The sequence below is a fragment of the Chionomys nivalis genome, chromosome X, assembly GCF_950005125.1.
Source record: "Chionomys nivalis chromosome X, mChiNiv1.1, whole genome shotgun sequence".
Classification (NCBI taxonomy): domain Eukaryota; kingdom Metazoa; phylum Chordata; class Mammalia; order Rodentia; family Cricetidae; genus Chionomys; species Chionomys nivalis.
Genome location: NC_080112.1, coordinates 35,083,655 through 35,108,899, shown reverse-complemented (window position 1 = coordinate 35,108,899; position 25,245 = coordinate 35,083,655). Strand labels below are relative to the sequence as shown.

The 25,245-nt window shown below is 37.2% G+C and overlaps 1 protein-coding gene across 10 annotated transcripts in view; it reads right to left on the bottom strand.

The window, feature by feature from the left end:
- Kdm6a (lysine demethylase 6A) overlaps positions 1 to 25,245 on the bottom strand; it is a 145,450-nt gene that overhangs the window by 52,559 nt on the left and 67,646 nt on the right. For all 10 annotated transcript variants that reach the window (XM_057759296.1, XM_057759299.1, XM_057759297.1 and 7 more), the window contains exons 7-9: positions 10,403 to 10,457; positions 4,434 to 4,468; positions 465 to 558 (exon numbers count right to left, since the gene is read on the bottom strand). In XM_057759296.1, the coding sequence (XP_057615279.1) occupies positions 465 to 558; positions 4,434 to 4,468; positions 10,403 to 10,457 (184 nt within the window). The remainder of the gene's footprint in view (positions 1 to 464; positions 559 to 4,433; positions 4,469 to 10,402; positions 10,458 to 25,245) is intronic.

The following is a 25,245-nucleotide window of genomic DNA, read 5'->3' as shown; positions in this document are numbered from 1 at the left end:
AGGACTGTGTCCTTATAAAAACCGCAGTGTGCTAGAGTTTGTGTACTTTTTAGATAAAATAGTTTAGTGATTAATACTCATGAAGCTGTGAAAGAAAGCTCATCAACCACTGAATAAACATAGGCACATCACTCAATTTCACAGAGCATTAAGCATAAATATAAGGTGGCACAAAGGAAGTGCTCATACCTTTTCACACAATAAATAGCTAAATAGCCATGTTGTGGTGGTGGCAATGATCTCTGTGAGTTCAAGGCCAGCCTGGTCTACAAGAACAGCCAGGGCTACACAGAGAAACTCTGTCTTGAAAAACAAAACCCAACCCTCCCCCTACAACAAAAGAACAATCTATATCCAAGAATTATACTACACAGTTAGACTGTAAGTTGGGAAATGCTTGGCAGAAGGTTCAGAATTTTATCAACCCTGAAAACAGAAAAAAACATAAGACATAAATTACATACCTAATTGTTGTAAGACAGTTGCTTTTACTTGTGCTGAAAGGTTGTCTGTTTGCAAAAGTTGCTCATAAGCTTCTTTTGCAGAATGATACTTTCTCTAAAAAGCAGAAAAAGAAATATAGAGAAAAATGAAACCAATATAACCTTTAAAGAACTATGGCATATATTAAGAATTATATAATATTTATTATGCTTTGGCACATTTTAAAAAACTAGCTGGAAGTGAAAATGGCTGATTCTATTACTAAATGTTTGTTTTTAAACACTAGACAAGTTCAAATTGTATTCAATGCTAATAATAAAACACCCACTATAGAAAAAATCATTAAAGTATGACCTTTTAAATATTTGCCAACTCCCAATAGTCAAAATCACCTCAACTTATTTAATAATGAAAATCATCTCAATTTTACTTAATAACATTGACGAAGCCAGAGTACTCTCCAAATGTAAAATCTGTCTGCTTAGCAACAAGTTTCTAAGCAACACAATAATGAAGAACATACTCAAAAAAAAATGATATAATAAAATCACAGGTACAAATGTAATTAAAATCTCAGTTATAAACGTATGCTTTCCAGAATATGAAATCTTACAAATATTTATAACATCTATAATTTGAAATATATCACAAGTCCCATAATTACAGTATAACAATGCTTACAGTATTTTCAAGTTCCAAAGGCAAATCTGTAAATGTAACCATTTACTCACAGTACTCTCCTCAAAGTTTCACCATGACCAAAAGCTATTATCACAACAGTCAAAGTTTAAAGCTACCCCTTCAAAGCAAAAGGAAAAGGCTGAAAAATGAAAAGCTTGCAAGCACTGCCTTTAAATTACACTTGGTAGAACAACAGGTATAGGGAAAAATACAAAACTGGTTATGTGAACCTCAAGCAAATCACTTACCCCATGATCTGACATCTACAAATTAACTAATATAAAAGGTAATGTGTAATCTTTCTATCTACAGAATCATTCTAATTATCAAATAGCACTGGAAATAACTAAGGAACTATATTATGTAAATATATTATTTCAACATTGAGGGAGCATTTTAGACAACTGCACACTGAGATTATCAGCACTTTTTTTGGTTTTTTCAAGACAGGGTTTCTCTGTAGTTTTGGAGCCTTTCCTGGAACTAGCTCTTGTAGACCAGGCTGGCCTCGATTTCCTGAGTGCTGGGATTAAAGGTGTGGGCCACCACCGCCCGGCTATCAACATTTAGTAACTGAAGTTCTATTTATCAACTCAACTAATTTCTAAGACATTAATCCTGTCTAGTCTACAAAAGTTAAGTAGGCAATTACTGAAGAATAAGAGCCAGCCTACTCAATCTAATTCCTTCAGCCAAAAAGTATTTATTGAACATCTAACACATCATAATGGAAATGGTTGGGCCACAATGTAGCTTGAAGAATAAAGACAGAAAAACAAAATACATCAATCATGCTGTGTAGTGACAGTACATTTTGGAGAAGAATGAGCAGATTGTTAGAATACTAGAAGACTGCTCACAACAACCTTGCTAAGTCAATTGATTGTTTAAAGCTAAGATCATAGACACAATGAACTATTTCAACTAATATATACAGATTTATACCTTAAAGAAATACATTGTGAACTATCTCAATGTTACTACACATGCAAAAACTAGAAATACAAAACAATGACACACTTGGATATATGTTCATCCTAACAAAAAACACAAAGTTGGCTTCTGCCTCATATCACATACAAAACAATAACTGCATTAAAGTGAATTCACTGAACATGGGCAAAAGACCACAAACCACAAATAAGAATAAAGATTTCATTGCCCTGGGCACCTGGCAGCCACTCCAGGTTCAAGTCTCTTGCCAACCCTTAACTAAATATGTGCTTCCCTGCTCCCCTATCCAACCTTCCAATCATCCCGTTTCCCCCAAGTTCCCCCCATCCTCTCCTTCACACTTTTCTCTCCCCATCTCCGCTTACCCCCATCCCACCCCACCCCCAAGATTCCAATTTTTTGCCCGGCAATCTTGTCTACTTCCCATAGCCAGGAGAATAACTATATGTTTTTCCTTGGGTTCAACCTCCTATTTAGCTTCTTTAGGATCACAAATTATAGATAGTTCCTTGGGCAGCTGAGGATAGGGAACCTGAAATGACCCTATCCCTATAGCCATACTGATGAATATCTTGCATATCACCATAGAACCTTCATCTAGCGATGGATGGAGATAGAGACAGAGACCCACACTGGAGCACTGGACTGAGCTCCCAAGGTCCCAATGAGGAGTAGAAGGAGGGAGAACTTGAGCAAGGAAGTCAGGACCACGAGGGGTGCACCCACCCACTGAGACAGTGGGGCCGATCTATTGGGAGCTCACCAAGGCCAGCTGGACTGCGACTGAAAAAACATGGGATAAAACCGGACTCTCTGAACATGGCGGACAATGAGAGCGGATGAGAGGCCAAGGACAATGGCACGGGGTTTTGATCCTACTTCATGTTCTGGCTTTGTGGGAGCCTAGCCAGTTTGGATGTTCACCTTCCTAGACCTGGATGGAGGGGGGGAGGACCTTGGACTTTCCACAGGGCAGGGAACCCTGACTGCTCTTGGGACTGGAGAGGGAGGAGAAGAGGAGTGGGAGGAAATGGGAGGTAGTGGAAATTTTTTTTTCAAAAAAAAAAAAAAAAAAAAAAGAATAAAGACTTCACAAAACAAAACAACTTAAATCCCAGCCAGAGGAGGCTAACCTAGACTGCACTGTGATATAATTTCTCAAAACAATAAAAATTAAAATTAAAAAAAGTTGGAGAGATGGTTGAGTGTTTATTGCTTTTGAAGAGGTCTGGGGATCCTTTCACAGCATCCACATTAGGTGGATCACAATTACCTGTAAATCCAAGGGCACACATGTGTACACAAACCATGTAGACCCTCAGGCAAGTAGACAAACACGCATACACACACACACACACACACACACACACACACACACACACACAGGGCAAAGACAAAAAAAAAACCCCAACATATAAAAGATTAAAGAAAACGACTAAATAAAAACTAGGTAAACACAATTTAAAAAAAGAAAAAGCACATGGGGGCGGGGGTTGTTTTTTTGAGAAAAGGTTTCCCTGTGAAGCTATGGCTGTCCTGAAACTCATTCTGTAGACTAGACTGGCCTCAAACTCACAGAGATCCGCCTGTTCTGCCTCTTGAATGCTGGGATTAAGGACATGAGCCACCAACTGCCTGGCCTTAAACATAAATCTTTTAACAGATGAAGATGAAACAAAATACTGTTTGAGACACAGAATTTCCTAATTTCACATAGTAACTCAAGTATACAATAAAGCATGTCCCCAGGAGATACATGGTTCCTGCTACATCCACATATTTATATTTCTGTGGGATGTAATCAGATAGTCTTAGATCATTTGTCTGTGGTTTCTAAACTCAGCTACATAGCACAATAATTTGAGAAACTTTATAAACCAGAATTAACAACTAAAAAATGGTGATATGGCTCAGTGTAGGTAAAAGCACTTCACAAGCCTGGTGAAATGAGTTTCATCCACAGAATCCAAGTAAGGGGAAAGAGAGAACTGATTATACACACACATACACACAGTGACTGATAAAATTATTTAAAAACAACATATTATAATAAGCATCTATTACAGAATGAAGCATTCTTCAGCAAGAAAGAAATATTAAATATAGCCATTTGAACTACCAAATCAAGTTTATAAGCAAGTCATAAGTAAAATCTTCTCCAAGATTTCTTGTATAGCAATTGATAAAGCAAAACTATAAGTAAAACTATAAGCAAAACTATAAGTAAACTTGAGTATAAAAGCATAATATAATGCTCAGAATTTCATTAAATTATCTGAACTTAATTTCACTAATGCATGATATAAGTGATACTGTATATTTCTTTTTGAACTTGGGTAAATTAAAGCACTTACCTGAGTTTCATATAAGTGGGCAATGTGAAACTGAACTGGAAATGATAGAAAACAAAAAACAGTAACAATACAGCAAAGTTTGGGGCAAATCATTCAAGAATAACAAAACAGAAAATACGCATGGCTGATAGTACAAGTATATAGATTTAAGTAATAGGAACATATTTTTACGGGCTTTTAATAAAAACTATACAATTACACTGCAGAAAAAAACAAAATAAACTATGTAGCCATTGTTGGTCATTATAAAATGAAATTTGTTAGTTATTAGTGTTAATAGCTTAGCAAATGAGTATAGATTTCATCATTAGCAAAGAAACAAACAAGTCAAACCACTTGGAGGGCAACTAGTAAACAGTCTTGGAATTAACAAACACTGAAAATAAAAGAATATTTTGGCTTCTATTTTCCCCTCTTCCTGATATTGTATAACCTGTGTACAAAAACAAAACCAAGAATGAAAAAAACTGGTACTTTTTTTTTTTTTTCCGAGACAGGGTTTCTCCGTAGCTTTTGGTTCCTGTCCTGCAGCTAGCTCTTGTAGACCAGGCTGGCCTCGAACTCACAGAGATCCACCTGCCTCTGCCTCCCGAGTGCTGGGATTAAAGGCGTGCGCCACCACCGCCCGGCTAAAACTGGTACTTTTTTATCTCGTGTGTGTGTATACCTAGATTTCAAGTACTCCGATACCCTCTCAAAATTACATGTACATAGTTTATAATTTGTAAAAGCAAGGTTCAAAGTTATCATCAAGTTTTTCTGGGAAGCTTCTTATTAATTCAGATTTCTGAAAGTATGACCCTGACACTATAAACAAGGTCTAAAAGGCTGCCTTTTGATTCATTTCTGTGAGTGATTCTTGATGCTTGTCCTTTCTAGCTCTGACCAGGTGAACAATGTCACAAAAGCAAGGTAAAGAAACAACCCCCCCCCCAAAAAAAACCCATATAATGAATTTTAAAATAACACTGTGGATAAAAAGTACTATTATAAACATCAGATAAGTAATAAGATAAATATCAGATAAGTGCAAATGAAAATATCTATAGAAAATGAAAAACCAAAGTAATAAATTTAAGTTCTTTAATGTTAAACAGAAGGTATTTATTCAAGAGCTTTTGTCTATTGATCACTGCCTACTATATTATAGATCTTATAGTGAATTCCACTCATATATTTCATTACGTGAGAGGAAGACTATTATAGGAAGAAGAGATGGAAAAAAATCTATGCACTTTTACACTAGTGTTCTAAAATACTGAAATTTCTGGCCACTAACATTTTTTTAGTGTTGTCTAATAAAAAGGTGGTATTAGAAAATGAAAACAAAACATCAACAACTATTTGGTGATCTACTACCACTCTAAACTTCCTCTAAGTTGTCCTAGCTTTATGAAAAAGGATCTCATTAGCCCTTGAATTAAGTGCCCTTCAGAGTATGAAAAACACTAAAACACTATACATTTAAATTCTTTAAAGTCCTCCTTGAAACAGCATGACTTCAAAACCAAAAAAAGGCTTCAACAAATAGCAACAGGTATTTTTTTAAAACTAATATTGCCATAAAAGGTCAGGAAACTAAGTTTATATGCTGTTTTTATTGGTTAATGAATAAAGAAACTAACTGCCTTGGCCTTTTGATAGGGCAGAACTTAAAGGTAGGCAGGGAAAACAGAATTGAATGCTGGGAGAAAGAAAGCAGAGTCAGAGAGAAACCATGGATCCTCTGCTGGAGACAATCGATAGGAATTTTACCCGGTAAGCCACCGACACGAGGCAATACACAGATTAGTAGAGATGGGTTAAACTGAGATGTAAGAGTTAGCCAGTAAGAAGTTAGAGCTAATGGACCAGGCAGTGTTTTTATTAATACAGTTTCTGTGTGGTTATTTTGGGTGTAAACTAGCCGGGCGGCCGGGATGAACAAGCGGCCTCTCCCTCCAACAACTGGCGCTCCAAGGTGGTCAACTAAATCCATATAAAACCTGAGAGGGCTTGAAAAAGGAATTCTAGGAAAAAAAAAATAGAGAGCTTTTTGCTCTTTGCTGGCAGCATGCCTCAGAGAGATTTTCCTGACTCAGCAGTCACAGCAGGAAAAAAGTGGCAGTTTTAAAATGCCAGCTGTCTGGGCTATGCTGCTAGTGCAACCTCTGTCTCTTGTGGGAGACAGAGAGGGATGGGGTTTGTGACTAAAGTGCTATGTGGCTTGCTTGATAGTAATGTTGACTCTTTGTGTGCCTGGAAGTGGGGCACTGTGCGAGGCTCAGAGGCAGGAGCGGCTCCACCATGCTGGACTGGGCGGGGCAAGCAGGCACTGACTATTACCCGAGCAATGGCGCAGCTTAAGTTTTTAAGAAGTGCTTAGCATTTTAAAAAGCACTCCTGAACAGTAAATAATTACAGATTCGCAATAGGACAGATTCAGACATAAAAGACCTCTAAAAGGGTTACAATGTTGGATATATGTAAGCAGGCTTGATAGAGAGAAGAAAAAGTATAGAGAGTCATAAAATAAAGTTAATGCTTAAAAAAGGGTAAAGTCTTTAAAGAGATAGTCATAGATTAAGAGAAGTAAAGAAAAATAAGACACGTAAAAATGGAAAATTCAAAGATATTCTGGATTCTGTGTATTATTGTGTTTTCTTTGAATTTTTTGACTATGAAGGAGCTAAGTACAGAGAGATATTTCATTGTATGAGCTGCTAAGCTAAACCAGCATGTATATTATAAAGGTATCTTGACTTCAGAATTTGGGTCTAAGGATATGGTGCTTTGGAAAAGAGGTTTTTCTTTTGTTTCTACAGAAGATGAAAACCTATGGATTGCTTCTACACCAATATGGTTTCATGGACCAAGGCCTCCTGAAAGGTTGCCGTGAAAATCCTTAAAAAACTACTTCACCCAACTGGTGATTGAGATGAACCTAGCACACAGGATACACCATGAAAGACCTGATTAACAGCACCCCCATACAACAGGAAGCAGTATAGAAAAATCTATGCCCATATTCCCAAATATTGTCTATAGATGTTTGCTTACATTTAAAGGGGGATATGATATAGATATAAATAATTTGCATTAGTATGAATCTTGGTTTATTGATACTAATTTAAGGTCAATTTTGTTATATGCCTATTTATGCTCTTGATTAAGACATTGTGATTATGTAGCTCATTTAAAAATGTAATGTATAATTAAATATAGGTTAGTAGAGTCATCTTTAATAGTGAAGCTTGTAGTCAGTTAGTTAGATTTTATATATGTATAGAGATATATTTTACTAAGATTGGCATTCTTGAAATCTTTCAGAGACCGTCAGAACATGGCATTTAAAATGTTTTAATAACTTAGGACTTTTCATGACAGTGAGACACGTCTGCTCCTGGTAGCACCAAGCTACTTCGAGAGGAAGATTGGGCATCGAAGAGGCTTCTTAGCCATTTGGGCAAGAAACTGCTCTTGCCTGAACTGTTGCATAAACTAGACATGAAGAACCCACAGAGAGAGAACTGCTGAATTTGCCTAAAGGTGAGATTATCCTTCAGGATCCCCACTTCATGAATGAGTCTGTGAGAAATTCTGCAGGATACAGAAGAAAGTAACTGAACTATCTTTGAAACTTCCTGCTTCAAGGAAAACTCTGTTGGATACTATGGGTCTGTAGGCTGAAGATGGATGCCCCAATGCTACAGAAGAACTTTGGATGACTGTCCAGGGAGCGAGATGTCTCTGTCAATTCTAAAATTTTGGAAGTTGCTTACAATGCACTTCCTGTTTACTTAAGTAATATTATATCCTTCTGGAGTCTTTGATGGAGTTGAAGAATGGATAGTTGTTGTTATTATAGTTTTCCTTAGTTATGATAAAAGATAAAGTATATATATATATATATATATATATTGTAACTGCAATTCTTGCTTGATAACTGTTTTGTTATATGTAATTTTTCTATGTTAGAGCCATAATTTTTGTTTAAACAGAAAAGAGGAAATGGTGTAGGAGGTCCTTCTGTTTATGTGTTGCTTTCATTGGTTAATAAATAAACTGTCTTATCCCAAGGCAATCTTATAATGAAAAGTCTCACATCACCCATGATCCTGCTTTTCAAATTATAAACTGTAACTTATACTTCTTAAATACTACTAGAAGCATTTCTCTTACAGAAATAGTTTTGAAACTCACTTTAATTATTTATAACTTCTTTGTGGGGGGAAGGGGTGAGGATGGGCAGAGCTCATCCTCAACTGCTACAACTGCAGCTTTCCCAGGCTGTTAATTCAGGCTATATTACAAATTCTGGGTATAGATTCTCAACAGAGGAATCACAAATGGCTGAAAGACATTTAAGGAATTGCTCAACATCCTTAGTCATCAGAGAAATGCAAATCAAAACAACTCTGATATTCCACCTTGGCTGAGATCAAAAACATTGATAACAGATTATGCTGGAGAGGATGGTAAGGAGAACACTCCTCCATTGCTGGTGGGAGTGCAAACTTGTACAGCTGCTTGGAAAATCAATAGTATGGAGATTTCTCAAAAAATGAGGAAACAATCTACCTCAATATCTAGCAATAACACTCCTGGGACATGTTCACAGCAGCATTGTTTGTCACAGCCAGAACCCGGAAACAACCTACATGCCTCTCAACTGAAGAATGGATAAGGAAAATGTGGCACATTTACACAATAGAGTACTACATAGCAGTTAAAAATAATGACATCTTGAAATTTGTGGGCAAATGGATGGGTCTAGAAAACATCGTATTGTGTGAGGTAACCCAGACCCAGGATGACAAATATATGTACTCACTCATAAGTGGTTTTTAGACATAAAGCTAAGAAAAACCAGCCTACAGTCCACAATCCCAGAGAACCTAGACAATAAAGAGGATCCTAAGAGAGAATCTGTATAGGAAGGAGAAAAAGAGAAAATCTCCAGAGTAAACTGGGAGTGTGAAGATTACAGGGAGAGGAGAAGAGAAGAGGGGAGGAAGGTAGGGGAGCGGAAAAAATGTATAGCTCAATAAAAACAATTTTAAAAATTCTGCAAATTTTTCATAGGCATTTAAAAACACTGAAACTACTTGTCACTATTATATTTCTATACTGTTGTCTAAGTAAGAGGACAGAATGACAAAGGATTTGGGCGCTGGATCTGTATCCCTCGGCTCAACTGTTTGCTCTCTTATAGAACAATGTTTTTCAATTGTTCTCTTTCCACTTCTCCCTTAACAAGGAAGGAAGATGAAAGAGAAAGAAGAAATGGGACAAGATAAAGGAAAAGAGAACCCAAACATTTTATAGCAAAACAGTTATTTCCTGACCAACAGGATTCACTGAATAACCTGAAATTTTCATGTAGTAGTATTATTTTCTCTTCTATTTTAAAAGTTCTATTTTCCAAAAACACTTTTTAAAAAATCTAGATCAAATTAAAAAATACTCTTTAATAATCTATTAGTTAAAGTATACTACATGGATACACTAGAACATACACTGATAAACTTATCAATCCATCAGCTCCTGGGAAGAAATCTATACAAAAGATAAAACCTCTGGATCAAAACACACATCACAACAGCATTCTTCTTTAATTAACCAGAAAATATCAACTATAATAAAGTCAAAATATTTCCAGTAATTTTAACACCACATAAATCTTTGCAGATCCACTACATAAATGGAAAATACTGTTTATAATCAATCTAGGTCATTTACAATATAATTAATAAGCTACTAAAAAAAATCAACCTTCATCAGCCCACTTTACTACCTATTCAGGCAGACTGGTGAAAATATTTAATGTCACAATTCTATATGTACAAGCAGTCATAGCAACCAATGGTTACACTCAATATTTGTAGAAGAAATACACTGAACAGAAGTTGTTAATATGATTTTAAGTATTGTCATCATTTGTTACAAACTAATCTGAACATATGTATCAAAAGGTATTTAATACTTACTTTCAGCATTGGACAAAGTGCAGGGATTACAGTCAACCAAAGCTAACTGAAAATGCTGCAAACAAGAGGAAAGTAAGAAAGTCAATGCATTAAAAAATGTAGTCATATGAATGGATCTTAAAATATTTTTCAGGTATGTCAGATCTAATAAAAATGTGGAATTATGTTCCACAAATGGAATATGCTAACAAGTGAATGAGAATTACTTTGGATATTCACTCCTCAAAACTGAGATATATTTACTGTTGGGTTATTGTCTTAAAGCAGGTGAGAGTAGAGAATTTGAAGAATCAATCTTATCAAATTATTTTATATATCTCCTTATTTATGAAAAAGCTTTAGATTAAGTATTCAAGTAAATAGAAGTGTTATAAAATAATTTAAATATAATGCATCTTTTTATTAATTTATTTTTTGGGAAAATTCTGGGATCAAACCTAGGGTCTCCTCAGTGCCAGGCAAGCACCTAATTTACTGACTTCCATGTCCAGCTCTATACCATCATTTTTAAGAATATTAAGTCAAAGTCCAATAGTAGTGTCCAAACACTTTTTATCTCAAAGTGAAACTTAAACTTTTGAAAGCAGAAATTTCATTATAAAAACTGCTATGAAAGGTAAAACGATCTGCCTTCACTGATTCTTCAATAGTCATTATACTTAAGTACCTTATACTTAGCCTGCATTTATCTTTAAAATACAATTTTCTTTTTAGAATGTATATATTCAATTTACTTAATTTCGTAGGCAGTATTTACTACAAGCATACATAAAAATACATGTTAACATCAGCATTTAACACAAATTTTTTAAAATGCAAAAATACTTAGTGATATACCTAGTTAAGCAACAATAAATTGAACATACAAACAAGTTTTTAAAAGTAACCAAGCATTATATACTTGGTATAAATTTTAAGTTAAATAGGCAAGATAATAAAATGTCTTTAATGCTCTGAAAAAAATTGCACAAATATATACATATATATTCTAATTTTCCAGGCTGCCACAAAACTTTTGAAAGTAATAAACAATCAAGGTAAAATTGTCTAAGAAATCAACTTTAATAAATTTATTTCTACTTATACTTGAACCACCTAAAAATAATTGACATTCAAGGTGGCAATTTCTAGATAAGCCCTAAGAGATCTAACTTTCATCAAAAGAAATACTATCATTAAATTAAGTATGGTATTTTAGTATTTTAACATGAAAGCAAAAATACTGCACTTGAATTTGAATCTTCGTGTAGTAAGAATAAACTGTCAGTTACCCACCATTATATGGAAAAGAAATCTAGAAAAGTAGCATTTGATATGAAAAGAGTAGCTTTGTATGTGTAATCACAAATGTCTGTTACATATATGCAAAATCAAGCTAGCCTCTGCATTTGTAGCTTTCTTAAACCTTAAGGTTTAAAGTAACTACTGAATAGCTAAACTAAAATAGAGCTAGAAACACTAAATATTAATGCTTAATCAACTTAACAAATATTTATTGAAAGCCTCCAATGCCCTAAGAATATAAACACACTATGAACACAATGGTCAACAAAATAAAGGTTAAAAATTATATGCCACACTTGACTGAACTTAAAAAAAAGAAAAGAAAAAGGAAAAAGTCTCAACATCTGCTACTTCAAAGATTGTTTGCCCTTTCCTTTGGTCTACTAAACAGATACTGAGTCTTCTAACATCCCTTTAGTGTGCTACCATAGCAATAGAAAACAGCCCATTTTAAAATACATGAGTAGCATGAGAGTAAAACAGGCTTTCCTCTAGACAGTAAGAGAAGCAGAGCAATCACACTTTCAGTTTGTATTATATTTCTAAGTCTCATCTAGCCTGTAAATAGAAATTCATATTTGACAGAAGACAGTCCTTTCCTCTGAGTCAACAAACGCAACAACTGAACTAAAAGGAAATAGCCTTGAAGAGGATGGTCTAAGTTTTATTGATTTCACTGAAATGCTGAAAGAAAGATCATTTATCAGCATTCAAGATCCTGCATAGAAACCTGGTATGAATCATTCGGGTCACATATTTATATAATTATATGTATTAAAAGCAGCAATCAAATCACTAGTGCATTGGTTCAAACCTACAAACATTTCCAAAGAGAAAAAATGGAGGAAAATTACTGAGCAACCATGCATTAGAAAATGGAAGATCCTACAAAATAATTACTATTTATATTAAATTTATTGATAAGGGGCTGGAGAAATGTTTTAGCAGTTAAAGAGTACTTGCAGCTCTTCAAGAGGGCCTAGATTCAGTTGCCAGTACCTACACAATTGTGGTTCACAAGCATCTGTGATTCCAGTTTCAGGACATCCAAAGCAATCTTCTGGCCCTTCTCAGGCACTGCACACATGTAGTACACACACATATTTACAAACAAAATATTCATATACAAAAAAATACAGATAAAAATTTTTAAAGGCATACAAAATCATCCCACATAAAGGAAAGGACTGATACATCTTTCGGTGTATTAAAGGAATACAAGGAGCTTAGCGGTACGGATAACATGATTTTATAGCTTTATATCCAATATTGGAACATAATATATGTACATATGATACACACACATATACCTATTAACATATGAACCATAGACACTACTGGGAAACAGTTGTATCTCAAAACAAAATACTGCAGTGCTAAAACTGACTTTGGTTGTATAGAACAGCCATTATTAAAAAGAGGCTTCTGCAGGCAAAAAACTATATAAACACAAAGGATGAATGTTGTTAACAACAAAAAATGGTTTCTAAACAAAAAGATTTGCCTAAGATATGCCTTTAATATTAAAGTGATTTTCTTTTCTCCTCACAATTTTATGTAGTTTGAAGTACTGCAGATTCTGTTGGTATTTATGAGTGCCTGGCACCTACAGAGGACAGAAGAGGGCATCAAATCCTCGGGGGGGGGGGGGGTAGCAGCAATGATTGAAATCATAGACAGTTGTGAGCTACCATGTGGATGCTAGGAATTGAACCTGAGTCCAATGGAAAAGCAGGCAGTGTTCTTAACTGCTGAGTCCTTAATATCTTTATAACCAACATCAACTTTGGTTTTAAAAGACCTTGACTTACTCAGCATTTCACAATTTTGTTACAAACATGTCATTTGTTCCATATAGCCTATATGGATCTTGATTCTTGGTTTCTAATTAAAGGATGAAAATTATATCTATACAATGTAAAATGTCCCTTCCATTTCCTCCGGCCCCAAGATTCTTTCTGCTGTTTCTTGGAGCCGACCCATGAACTGGGCATATGGCTCCTGAGGCCCCTGGATGATCTTAGTGAGCCGGGTGGTAGTGCCACTAGTGGAGGGAACTGCCCTCCAGGCTGCCAGGGCTGCCTGCGCCGTCTGGGAAAGTATTCCCAGTGACAATCCCTTTTGGCTCTCTTCATCTACAAATTTACCCCTGCCAGCAATTTTGTCAGCTGTCCAGGAGGCAGTCTGACTCAGTGGGTTTTTTCTATTGTTGTTAGCAAAGGCCTCAGCCCTGTCGAGAAACTCAGTCTTCCAGGTCAGATATTGTCCTCTAGTTAGTACTGACTGAACCACCTTGCCCCATTCTATGGGCAACATAAATCCGTCCCCTGATAATCACTCCAATATAGAAAGAGTAAAAGGTGCATGATTCATACACAAAAGATTCATATTAAAAGAACCAAATTAAGTTGTTTAAATGATTTTCAAAAACTCTTAGGCGATATTAATTGGCTACGCCCTTATCTCCAGCTTACAACAGGAGATTTAAAACCATTATTTAACATATTACAAGGGGACCCCGATCCCAGCTCTCCCAGGAGTCTCACACCAGAGGCAGAGGTTTCACTCGTAAAAGTAGAGGAAGCTATATCTCAGCAAGGCATAGGATACTTTGATCCCACAAAAATTCTTTATTTGTTGGTATTCACCACTGACTATATGCTTTCTGGACTTCTGTGGCAAGAGGAGCAACCACTTTTATGGGTTCACGCACCTGCTATCTCATCCAAAGTCTTGCCCCCCTATCCCTTCTTGGTAAACCAAATCCTGTTTTCAGGAATTAAGACTGCAGTTCGTTATTTTGGCCGCGACCCTGACATTATTGTCACCCCATATTCGGGACAACAAATTGCCTGACTACAGCAGAGACATGATGAATGGGCTGTGTTTCTTGCTGGATTCCACGGAAAGCTTGATACTCATATGCCAGGGAACAAGCTTATCCAATTTCTTAATATCACACCTTTTACATTTTTAAAGAACACATGCCTGCGGCCTATCCCAAATGCCTTGCTTGTTTTTATAGATGGTTCAAAAAATGGAAAAGCCTCATATGTTATTAATGACAAGGCCTACTCTATTGATACCCCATATAGATCTGCCCAGATGATAGAACTGTATGCAGCATTCACCATATTCCAATTGATCCACCACCAGGAATTTAATTTGTTCTCTGATAGCCAATATGTTGTAAGGGCCCTTCAGGTCCTCGAAATGGTCCCTACCATTCAGCCTTCAACACCCACATTTCAATTGTTTTCTAAACTCCAAAGGTTAATTAGAGACCGCTCATATTTATTTTTTGTGGGCCATATTCGAGCACATTTGGGTTTGCCTGGACCTTTGACACGGAGAAATGAGTTGGCAGACAAGGGCACCCGTTTAGTAGCCTCGGTCTCTGTACAGGATCCTGTGCAGGAGGCGCAGGCTGCTCACTTGCTTCATCATTTTAATGCCTCGACCTTGCGTCTTAGATTTGGTGTAACTAGAGAGCAAGCCAGACAAATTGTTAAAAACTGCAAGAATTGTGTGACCCTTTTGCCTGAACCACATTGGGGAGTCAATCCTCGGGGCCTGATCCCAGGGGAACTTTGGCAGATGGATGTTATTCATATCCCTTCCTTTGGTAAACTTAAATATGTTCATGTTACTATTGATATTTACAGTGGCTTCCTGTATGCATCCGCTCAGACGGGGGAAGCCACTAAACAGGTTTTTGCCCATTTATTTCTTACATTTTCTGCAATGGGACAACCCAAAATACTTAAGACTGACAATGGACCTGGATACACTAGCCAGAAATTTAAACAATTCTGTGCCCAGTTAAATATAAAACATTGTACTGGTATTCCCTACAATCCACAAGGCCAAGGCATTGTTGAACGTGCCAATCAGACACTTAAGCATACCATCTCTAAATTAATGGCACAAGAGACCCTTTACCCCATAAAAGGTAATGCCAAGATAATCTTGGCCCATGCTCTCTTTGTGCTCAATTTTCTAACATTGGATAATCAGGGGAGGTCCGCTGCAGACAGATTGTGGCACCCCTCTACCCAATCTACCTATGCACAAGCCCTTTGGAAGGACCCCTTGTCGGGTACCTGGGCTGGCCCCAACCCTGTGCTTATTTGGGGAAAAGTCCATGCATGTATTTATGATAACAAGGCTCAAAATGCCAGATGGCTCCCTGAGCGTCTGATAAAATTGTATAATCCAACCAGGGAAAATACGCCCTGAGAAAATCTCCCCTTCTTGTGCTTTCTTTCAGATGCTGACAAAAATTTTGATACCACCTTGGCTATGGGTCCTTCTAATTTGGGCCCGCCATATCGGAGGAGCGGCACCCCCGTATCAATTTTTCAGCTTTACCTGGCAAGTCATAAATGAAGCAGGGGACATCGCTAACTCCTCTTCCACTATAGTCGCAACTCCTGATTGGAGCCCTTTAGAGGTAGATCTCTGCAAATTGGTGCTGGGAGGCCATTCAGATTGGGGAGTGCATGATAAGTTTCTCCCTTTAACACAGGCTCCAGAAATTCCATATGATTTCAAGAAGCAGCATAGCTGTACCACTAGATTTAGCAGGCGCTTCCTTGCTCTCACACCCATATATGTTTGCCCCGGAGCCTCTCACAGAGATCGCTGGCCTCCAAATGTGGATTTAGTCCTGATTATTTCTGTGCCTCATGGGGCTGTGAAACTACTGGGGATACATATTGGAATCCCTCTTCTTAGTGGGATTATATTCAAGTTAAGAGAAAGGGTCCGAAGCAAAGCTTAGCTGCTCGATGTGTACCTCATAGCTGGTGTAACCCCTTAGTAATCTCCTTTACAGAAGCAGGAAAAAAGTTTGATTGGGTCAGTTCTAGAGGAGTGGAATGGGGGCTCCGTCTCTATAAGAGTGGAAGAGACTTTGGGGTGACTTTTAAAATAAAGTTACTAAAAACAGTCTCCCAATCCACCGTTACCGTGGTAGGCCCCAATAAGGGATTATTACATTTTCTGACCAGCAAGCAACTTAGTCGTCCTGCAACTCACAAACTCAGACCAAGAGTTCCTCTGTAACGGCCCCTCCCTTTCAACCCACCTTGCCCCAAGGACTTCCCTCTTCTGTTGATCTTATTTTATCTATGATCAATGCTTCTATAGTTGCATTACATGCTATTAATAATTCCCTATATGAGGAATGCTGGGTTTGCTTTTCACCAAAGCCCCCCTTTTATGAAGGTGTGGCTGCTTCTGGCTCCCCCAACTTAACTAATGACACAAAGCATTTAAGGTGGCATCCTGTTGATGGTGAAGGTCTTACGATAAGCCAGGTCTCTGGCATGGGACTATGCCTTAGGGGACCAGCCTTGTGCTTCCCTCAACCATTGCAGTATACCTGCAATCAGACATTTATTGTTAATAATTCTTTTTCTTATGTTTCTGCACCTGAAGGATTCTATTTTGCCTGTTCCTTGGGCCTCATCACTTATATAGTTACCAATAACTTTGTGATCAATGACGATTATTGTGTGCTAGTGCGGTTGGTACCTCGTCTGATGATACATGAGTCAGAGAATCTCATCCACTTTTGGGAACAGGGCGCTATTATGCCCTGATACAAGAGGGAACCTATTTCAGCCATTACCTTGGCTGTTATTTTGGGATTAGGAGCCACAGGTGCAGGAACGGGGATTGCCTCTCTTATCACCTCCCAACAGCAATATGCCCAACTTAGCCTGGCGGTAGACAGAGACATCCAGGAATTACAAAAGGGTCTGGAAAACCTAAAGGACTCATTAGTCTCTCTGTCAGAGGTGGTTCTGCAGAATAGACAAGGCCTTGACCTAGTTTTTCTTAAAGAAGGGAGACTTTGTGTTGCCCTTAAAGAAGAATGTTGCTTTTATTCAGATAAAACAGGCCTAGTACAGGATAGCATACAAAAGGTAAAAAACAGTTTAGAAGAAAGAAAAAGAAACAGAGAAAAGCAGGAGTCTTGGTACCAAACTGGTTCTCCACCTCCCCCTGGTTGTCCACACTTTTGCCTAGTTTACTGGGCCCTCTTGTGGGACTATTACTATTATCCTTTGGCCCTTGGGCCTTTAAAAATCTAACCCGCTTTATTAAGACCCAGGTTGACGAAATAACAAGGGACTCCATTGCTGTTCATTACCACCGCCTGAACACTCGAGGCTCCACGGAGGATCTCAGAACTCCAGAGACAGAGCAACCTGCAGTCGCTCTGCAATTCTCTACCCTTGCTACACACCCCAAACCCTTTAGGTCTTGGAATCCCTGTAAAAAAATGTTTGGCAGGCAGCACTCGTAATCTTATTGTGGAGTAGGCATTTAGGAAGGAGGATATACCTTAGGCCAGACTAAAAGGTGAATACTGGGTTTGGAAAACGCCCTTTCTTCTTGTCTGGAAGATGGAGCTATTGGTGCCCAAATTATATCATTATATCTTTTATTTGAGGGGCTCCTCACAGTCTTTTCATTAATGATAGACGCAGGGGCCCAATGACGGGAGTTAGTGTGGACCCTCGCCTGAACAGCACACCATACAGAGGTTGTAGAAACCAGCTCAACATGGCATGGTGCCAGGCACGAGGATCGCCCTCCACATGGCCTAAGACAGGAAACCCTGCAGTCAAAGACCTGCTTACTTTAGGTCTTGCTAGATACCTTTTATTTGAGGAGCTCCAAGGACGGGCGACTTGTGGCAGAACCTCTCCCAACCTAAGACAGGGTCCTGGGAACCCGAGGACGGGTAAGGGGGAAAAAGACCTGATCCCCACTCGGCCTAAGACTCATAAGGCACCCCTCTGTTCCCAGGAGAGGTAAATTGCTCCACCATTTGAGAGGAGGGTCCCTCCTTGTCCCAGTCCCTTCTCATTTAGATCTGACACCAGGCTTGGACTCTGACCTGGTGCCCTCCACTTGATAGATGCCTGCCTTTATAAAAGGAAGGGAGATATGTCAGGAGCCATCCCCCCCCCCCCCCGCAAAAAAAAATTATTATAGGAATCACCGCCCTGAGGAGTTTTGCAGAGGGCTCTACTTCCCAATTGTATTGAGAATTGTTTTATTGACAAAGCCTATCCCACACCCAAATTGTCTGTTCATAGAGAGCTATCTGTTAGCGGAACCCGCCTCACACTCTATCTAGAGAACTAGGTGTGTCAACTTGTGAACTCCTGGCAGAGGAATCGTGACCTGACCGATCGTAACCTCTTGGCCTACGTGACCGGCGTGGACCACGTAGCAAGATCCCGTGCCACAGCCCCCAAGCTCCTCATCCAGAGGCTATATAAGCTGTAACAATGACTCTAATAAACGGCGGCTTCGACAAATCTGCCTAGCCTCCTTCTTCTCACCAGCCCATGTCTTTCAGGTAGTACCTCTCCGTGACCCTGGAATAACTGACCAGCCAGGCGGGTTACAGACCCTAGACAGAGTAACTCGCAAAGGCGGTCAACAAATTTCTCTTTGAAGTGCTTCACTCCTAGCTTTAGAGTCTGTCTATTCATAATCTTATGAAAAAGGAATGAATTATTCCAATTTACTTGAAAAGTATTAATTTAAAGCAATAATTGGTTTCTGAGTTCAATTCAAGATGTTTTGATTAAATAAGAGTTAGAGGTACCACTATTCAAGCCAGAAAATAATCTACATATGGTTCTAATACACCACTAGCAGTATTAAATGTCACTGTTTTTATGCTGTGTGCTTGTCCCTAGAAACCAATATTTCAGAACATATAAACAAGATGAGTCCATAGCCAAAACTGTTATCTGTGTTCAATGATGACAGATACAGTCTTTTAAGAGTTACATGTTAGTGCTGGGAGAGGTAGCACATATCTTTAATCCCAGCACTTAGGAGGCAGGCAAATCTGTGTGAGTTCGAGGCCAGCCTGGTCTACAGATAGAGTTGCAGGACAGCCAAGGCTACACAAAGAAACCCTAGGGGAGGAAGGAGTTTATTACATGTTAATAACAGGTTTTATCAGTTTTTTACTCTATACCAGGAACTTCCCTGTGACTACAGTACTAACTACAATGCTCACTAAAGTTAGTGTGCTACAAAATTTATGTTTTGTTTTATTTCAATTTTAACTTACTGAGGAAATACAGAGAATAGACCATAACAAGGTCTTGTACTGCCCCCTCCACAAGACAACTAAAATAAGAAAAGAAATACTTCAGGCTAAAGAACTTACATTATTTTTGTTGGACCCTTAAACTTTTCTATTACCCAAGAGAAGAAAAGGTATGCCAGAAACTGCTTCAAATCAAAGGAAACTTTTCTTCTCATCATTATAGTCTTCTAAAAGTATAATTTAAAATAAAAAAAAAGGATCTAAAACAAATTAGAGAAATGTAGGATGAAAGGATTTGGTTGTAGAAGGGCAATGAAACATTCTTGACTAAACTGACCTAATGTCTTCTCAAATTTAGCTCATTTGAATCTTTTTAAATACAAAGCTGTTGTTGTGATTGCTCCTAGGAGATACTATGGCACATTAATGACTTACTAATAGCTACCAGATTCTGACTCTATTCACCGAAGGAGGAGGGGTCCTTCTTTGAAATTATGCCAGTCTGATCTCCTAAGTTTCTCTTTAAAAAAAAAGAAAAGAAAAAGAACAAAAAGAAAAGAAAGACAAAACATTTATTTATACAACTGCTATTGAAATCTTATTTCTAATTATTCTTCCTGGCTCTGGCCTACACCATCTGATATCCCTTCGTTAACTCCAACTCATCAATTTTCACCTACCAAATTCAAAACTTACTCTTATGTTTTTCTTTCTTTCTTTCTTTCTTTCTTTCTTTCTTTCTTTCTTTCTTTCCTCCCTCCCTCCCTCCCTCCCTCCCTCCCTCCCTCATTCCTTTTTACTGTTCAAGACAGGGTGCCTTTGTGTACCTTTGGTTATCCTGGAACTTCCTCTGTAGACCAGGTTGGCCTTGAACTCACCAAGATTCACCTGCCTCTACCTCCCAAATGTTGAGATTAAAGGTGTGCACCACTTTATCACTTATTTTGGTCGACAAACTAATTGTAGTAGTTTGATTATAAAATGTGTTTGAATACTTGACCCTGAGCAGGAGACACTATTTGCAAAAACTATGAAACCTTTATTAAGGTAGAGTTTCTGTATCCTGTCTACTCTCTGCCACCTCAAGTTTCTGTCCCATCGTCTATGCCATGATGGACTGCACCAACTCAACTGTAAACCAAACTAAGCCTTTCTTCCCTTGAACAGCTACTTGTCAGATATTTGATCACAATTTCAAGATAAGTAACTAATCAAAATAATTAACAAGAAATCTCTTCCCATATCAAGTCAGTAGTTAGCAATCTCCTTAAATTCTATAGCCTGAATTTGTGGCCCCATCCATTCATCTCTAAGAACTCATTTGTCCTTCTACTCTTACTCAGGTTTTACTCATGTAACCATTCCATTTATTCTCCCAAATCTTCACTGTTACTGATATTTTGCAATGTAGAAGAGACTAATAGCTGAGCAGTTAGGGCATACCTTCAATCCCAGCACTTGGGAGGCAGAGGCAGGCAGATCGTTGAGTCTGAGGCTAGCCTGGTCTACAGAGTGAGTTCCAGGACAACACAAAGAAACCCTGTCTCAAAACACCAAAAAGTAAATAATAATAATAATAATAATAAACTACACCCAGTATGTGTTGGATATGGACAGATAATGACCAGAATAGGGCAACCGAATATTCAAGTTCTTTCCACTGAGTGAATAACTTGAGCTACTCAAAATAAAGCTGATATGCACATATGTAATGGAACATGTTATTTTGGAACATAACCTTCCTTAAAGTGAAATTAAATATACTGATTTGTTGTCTGAGTTTTCTGTCCTGCACGGTTCCCGCAATCATTAAGTCCCAAAGAAATCACACAGAGGTCTACATTAATCATAAACTGATTGGCCCATTAGCTCAGGCTTCTTATTAACTCTTATCACTTATATTAGCCCATTATTCTTGTCTTTGCTAGCCACATGGCTCGGTACCTTATTCAGTGAGGCAGTCACATCTTGCTGCTTCTTTGGCTGGGCCAAAACTGCAGATAATGGGCTTTCCTTCTTCCCAGAATTGTCATGTTCTCTTTGACCTGCCTCTACTTCCTCTCTGGTTGTCCCACCTCTACTTCCTGCCTGGCTACTGGCCAATCAGTGTTTATTTAAAATATAATTGACAGAATACAGACAATTGTCCTACAACACTGTTTCACAAAGTTGCAGTTTAACACCAAATGTAACTACAAACTTAAGCCATTATGAGTAAATACTAATAGTTACGTTTTAATTCCAAATGAGTACATTCTTAAAACTTTTAGGAAAGAAATTTGTGATGTAAGAAACCTGCAATTACCCTAACCCTCCTGTATAGAGCATATTTACTGTTACATATATAAGCAGTTAGGACCCTTTCAAATATATATCTCATAGGTACTAAAGTATTTCAGATATTTTACTACTTTCTATATTGAGAATACATAATCAAAGTCAGAGAAGTAAATGTCAAATATAAAAACAAAGCCTGACAAGTAAGTGAAGTAGAGAAATGCAACTATTATTAAATCAATTGAACTATCAGGCGAAGTTAACAAGTAGTAAAAAGGAACAGCTGTGTTCTAGCCAATTGAAAACAGGGTCCCACTGCCGGTGACAGTTAAGGAAGGTTTAATTCATAGGAAATGAAGTGGCTTCCAATTTCCACAATCAAAATTCAAATTCCTGCTGATCATAAAAAGTCAAGCAAAGTCTTAAAATATAAGAATCAATAGTATTTCTGAAGGAAGAAATATACAATGTAACTATAAGTAGAAAAAAATATTAAAATTTCTACCAGAACACTACTCTAATGGCTTTAATGTATGCTTAAACACACAAAAGAAACAAGTATTAAGATTCATCTCATAAGGCTTATTATGTCGTAATGAACACAAACTTTTATTTGTAAATCATCCTGGACTTAGTGGAATTGTTACCAATAATAGACACACTCGAGTACGAAGTTCATTAAAGAAAAAGTTTAAAAATACAGAACAGGCCTTCCTCACTGTGTTTGTCACAACCAATTCAAACAATAAGTACAGACAGCTTCTATGACATCAATACTACGTCAATCCTTTAGAGAAGAATTTCTTCTCTTAGTACCTTGCTATAGGCCAAATTCAACACTAAATCTTAAGTTTTAAAGCTTTCAACAAATCTTTCTAAACTACTGGAGAACATGAGGATCATTCCGATCACCTTTTAAAAAGTAAATCCTATGGGTGAGATATTCTCTCTCAATCCATTCCAAGAAAGACTAGGATCTTTAAAATGGCAGAAGACATAAGATCATGAAAGAAAGAGAACATATCAGGTATGAAGAAGGAATAGTAACTGTCACTGTTTCCTGACAACTGAAATGTAAGGTCAAAGTATCAATAAAAAAAGATATTTCAAAATTTAATAGTATGGATGAAATTAATATCTAATATTCAAATTCCTAGGATACAGTTCTTCAGTTCACAATAGCTTAACTACATGAAACAAACTGTGTATCTATAATAACAAAAAAGTGAAGCATTTCATAGATTCAAAGATGGTTTCTAAGAAGGAAGTAAATATCTTGTCTTAGTTTATCATTTTTGGAGCTACTATATCAGCATTTTAAACTGAGAATAAAATTTGTAAGTTTTGAACCAGGTATAGTGGTTCATACTCGTAGTCCCAGCACTCAGGCGTTGAGACAAGAGGACTGGAAGTTCCAGGTCAGCCTAGTCTCTACATGGTAAGATCAAAGCTAACATGAGCTACATATCAAAATCATATTTTAAAAAGGATTACTATGTTTTATGTAGGATATAAGATTACATCAACATCAGTGAATGAAATAGTTTCAAGTAAGGTAAAAACAATGTGAAGTGCTATTCTCCTTAAATGTCGACTATAAGAAGGTAAAGGAATAAATAAAGTGATGTACTAAGGCATTCAGCAAAAACAACTCAATATCCGTTTTTTTAGACAACAACTAAACTTTTATCCTAATTGTTTTGAGTCTATACTATAAGTAGGTATTTTTAACATTTTATAGCCTCTTCACTTCAATATCTAGCCATTTAGAAATACCAATACATAGTAAAGAGTCACATTTTCACTTAAAAAAAGCATCATTTGAGTTAAACCCATTTATGTTCGACTGTCTTTTTTTTTCTCATCTCATCCCTTTCACACTTATCATCTTCAAATATCAAATTATAAAAAAAAAGTTAGCAACAATCTATAACTTTTGATTAAAAAGAGGAAAAAAAAAAGGTTGAGAGAGCCCTTTTAAAAAATGGCTGGAAATGGGGAAAAAGAGGCAGAGGCAGGCAGTTATCTGTGAGTTCAAGACCATCCTGGTCTACAGAGCTCCAGGACGACAGACAGGGATACACAAACCTTGTCTCAAAAAAGTAAACAAAAAGAATCAGTGAGATGGTTCAGTAGATAAAAGATCAATAGAGAACTTGACTTAAATCACTGAGAACCATGTGATGAAAGGAGAGAATCAGCTACCACAAGTTGTTCTTTGACCCATAGGAACAGAAAAGATAAATTAGATAGAAAGATAGATAGACAAGACAGACAGATGATCAATCTGCAACTCACAAACTTCTATAATTTTAGTTCCTCGGGCACCAGGTAAACAAGTAGTAAACAGATATACATTAAGACAAAATACCCATACACATAAAATAAATAAAATTTAATTTTAAAAAAATAGTTCAGGACTAACTTTTGCTAGGTTCAAGGTTGGACTGGGTTGCATGAGAGACTGTCTCAAAACAACAACAAAACAAAACAATGGGGGAGGGGGACACACCACACCCAAATCAAAAACCAACTGTACTAAAAAGAACTAAAGAACTGAAGCTGGACATGAGAGTACACACCTGTGAACCCAGCAGTAGGGCTGAGACTAGATCAGCTCAGACTAATAAGGCGGTCCTATCTCACATTCCTCTATAGTTGGGAAAAAAAGGCTATAAGACACAGAATATGTATAGAAATATTTATCCATGTACATCTTTATAACACATATATATTATAAACATAATTATATAATATTCTATATTATGCAACATAAATTTAGGTACACCTTCATAACGACTTTGCAAGGTAGGCATAATTATTCTGGTTCAGTAGACAGAATCAGAAATTAGCAATTTTATTAAAGTTACAAAATTAGTTACAAGGTATGTGGCAGAATCAAATTTCAAAACCAAATTTGCTTGCTATGAGAGCTGTTACTATAGTACCAAAATAGAATGAATCTGTTTTAGAGATGTATTTTGATAAAAATATTATTAAACATTGACTAAAATAAACCAGGAGGCTCTGGATCCATTTCATGTATAGATAAGAGGAATCTAGTAAGAAAATAAATTATTTTTATATAAATACCATTTTAAAAGTCTTATACAAGCAACATCTCTCTTCGGGAAAAAGTCAAGGAAATAAGGTAGAGAAGAACTGATCAGAAGCTAGACCTATAGCTCAGTAG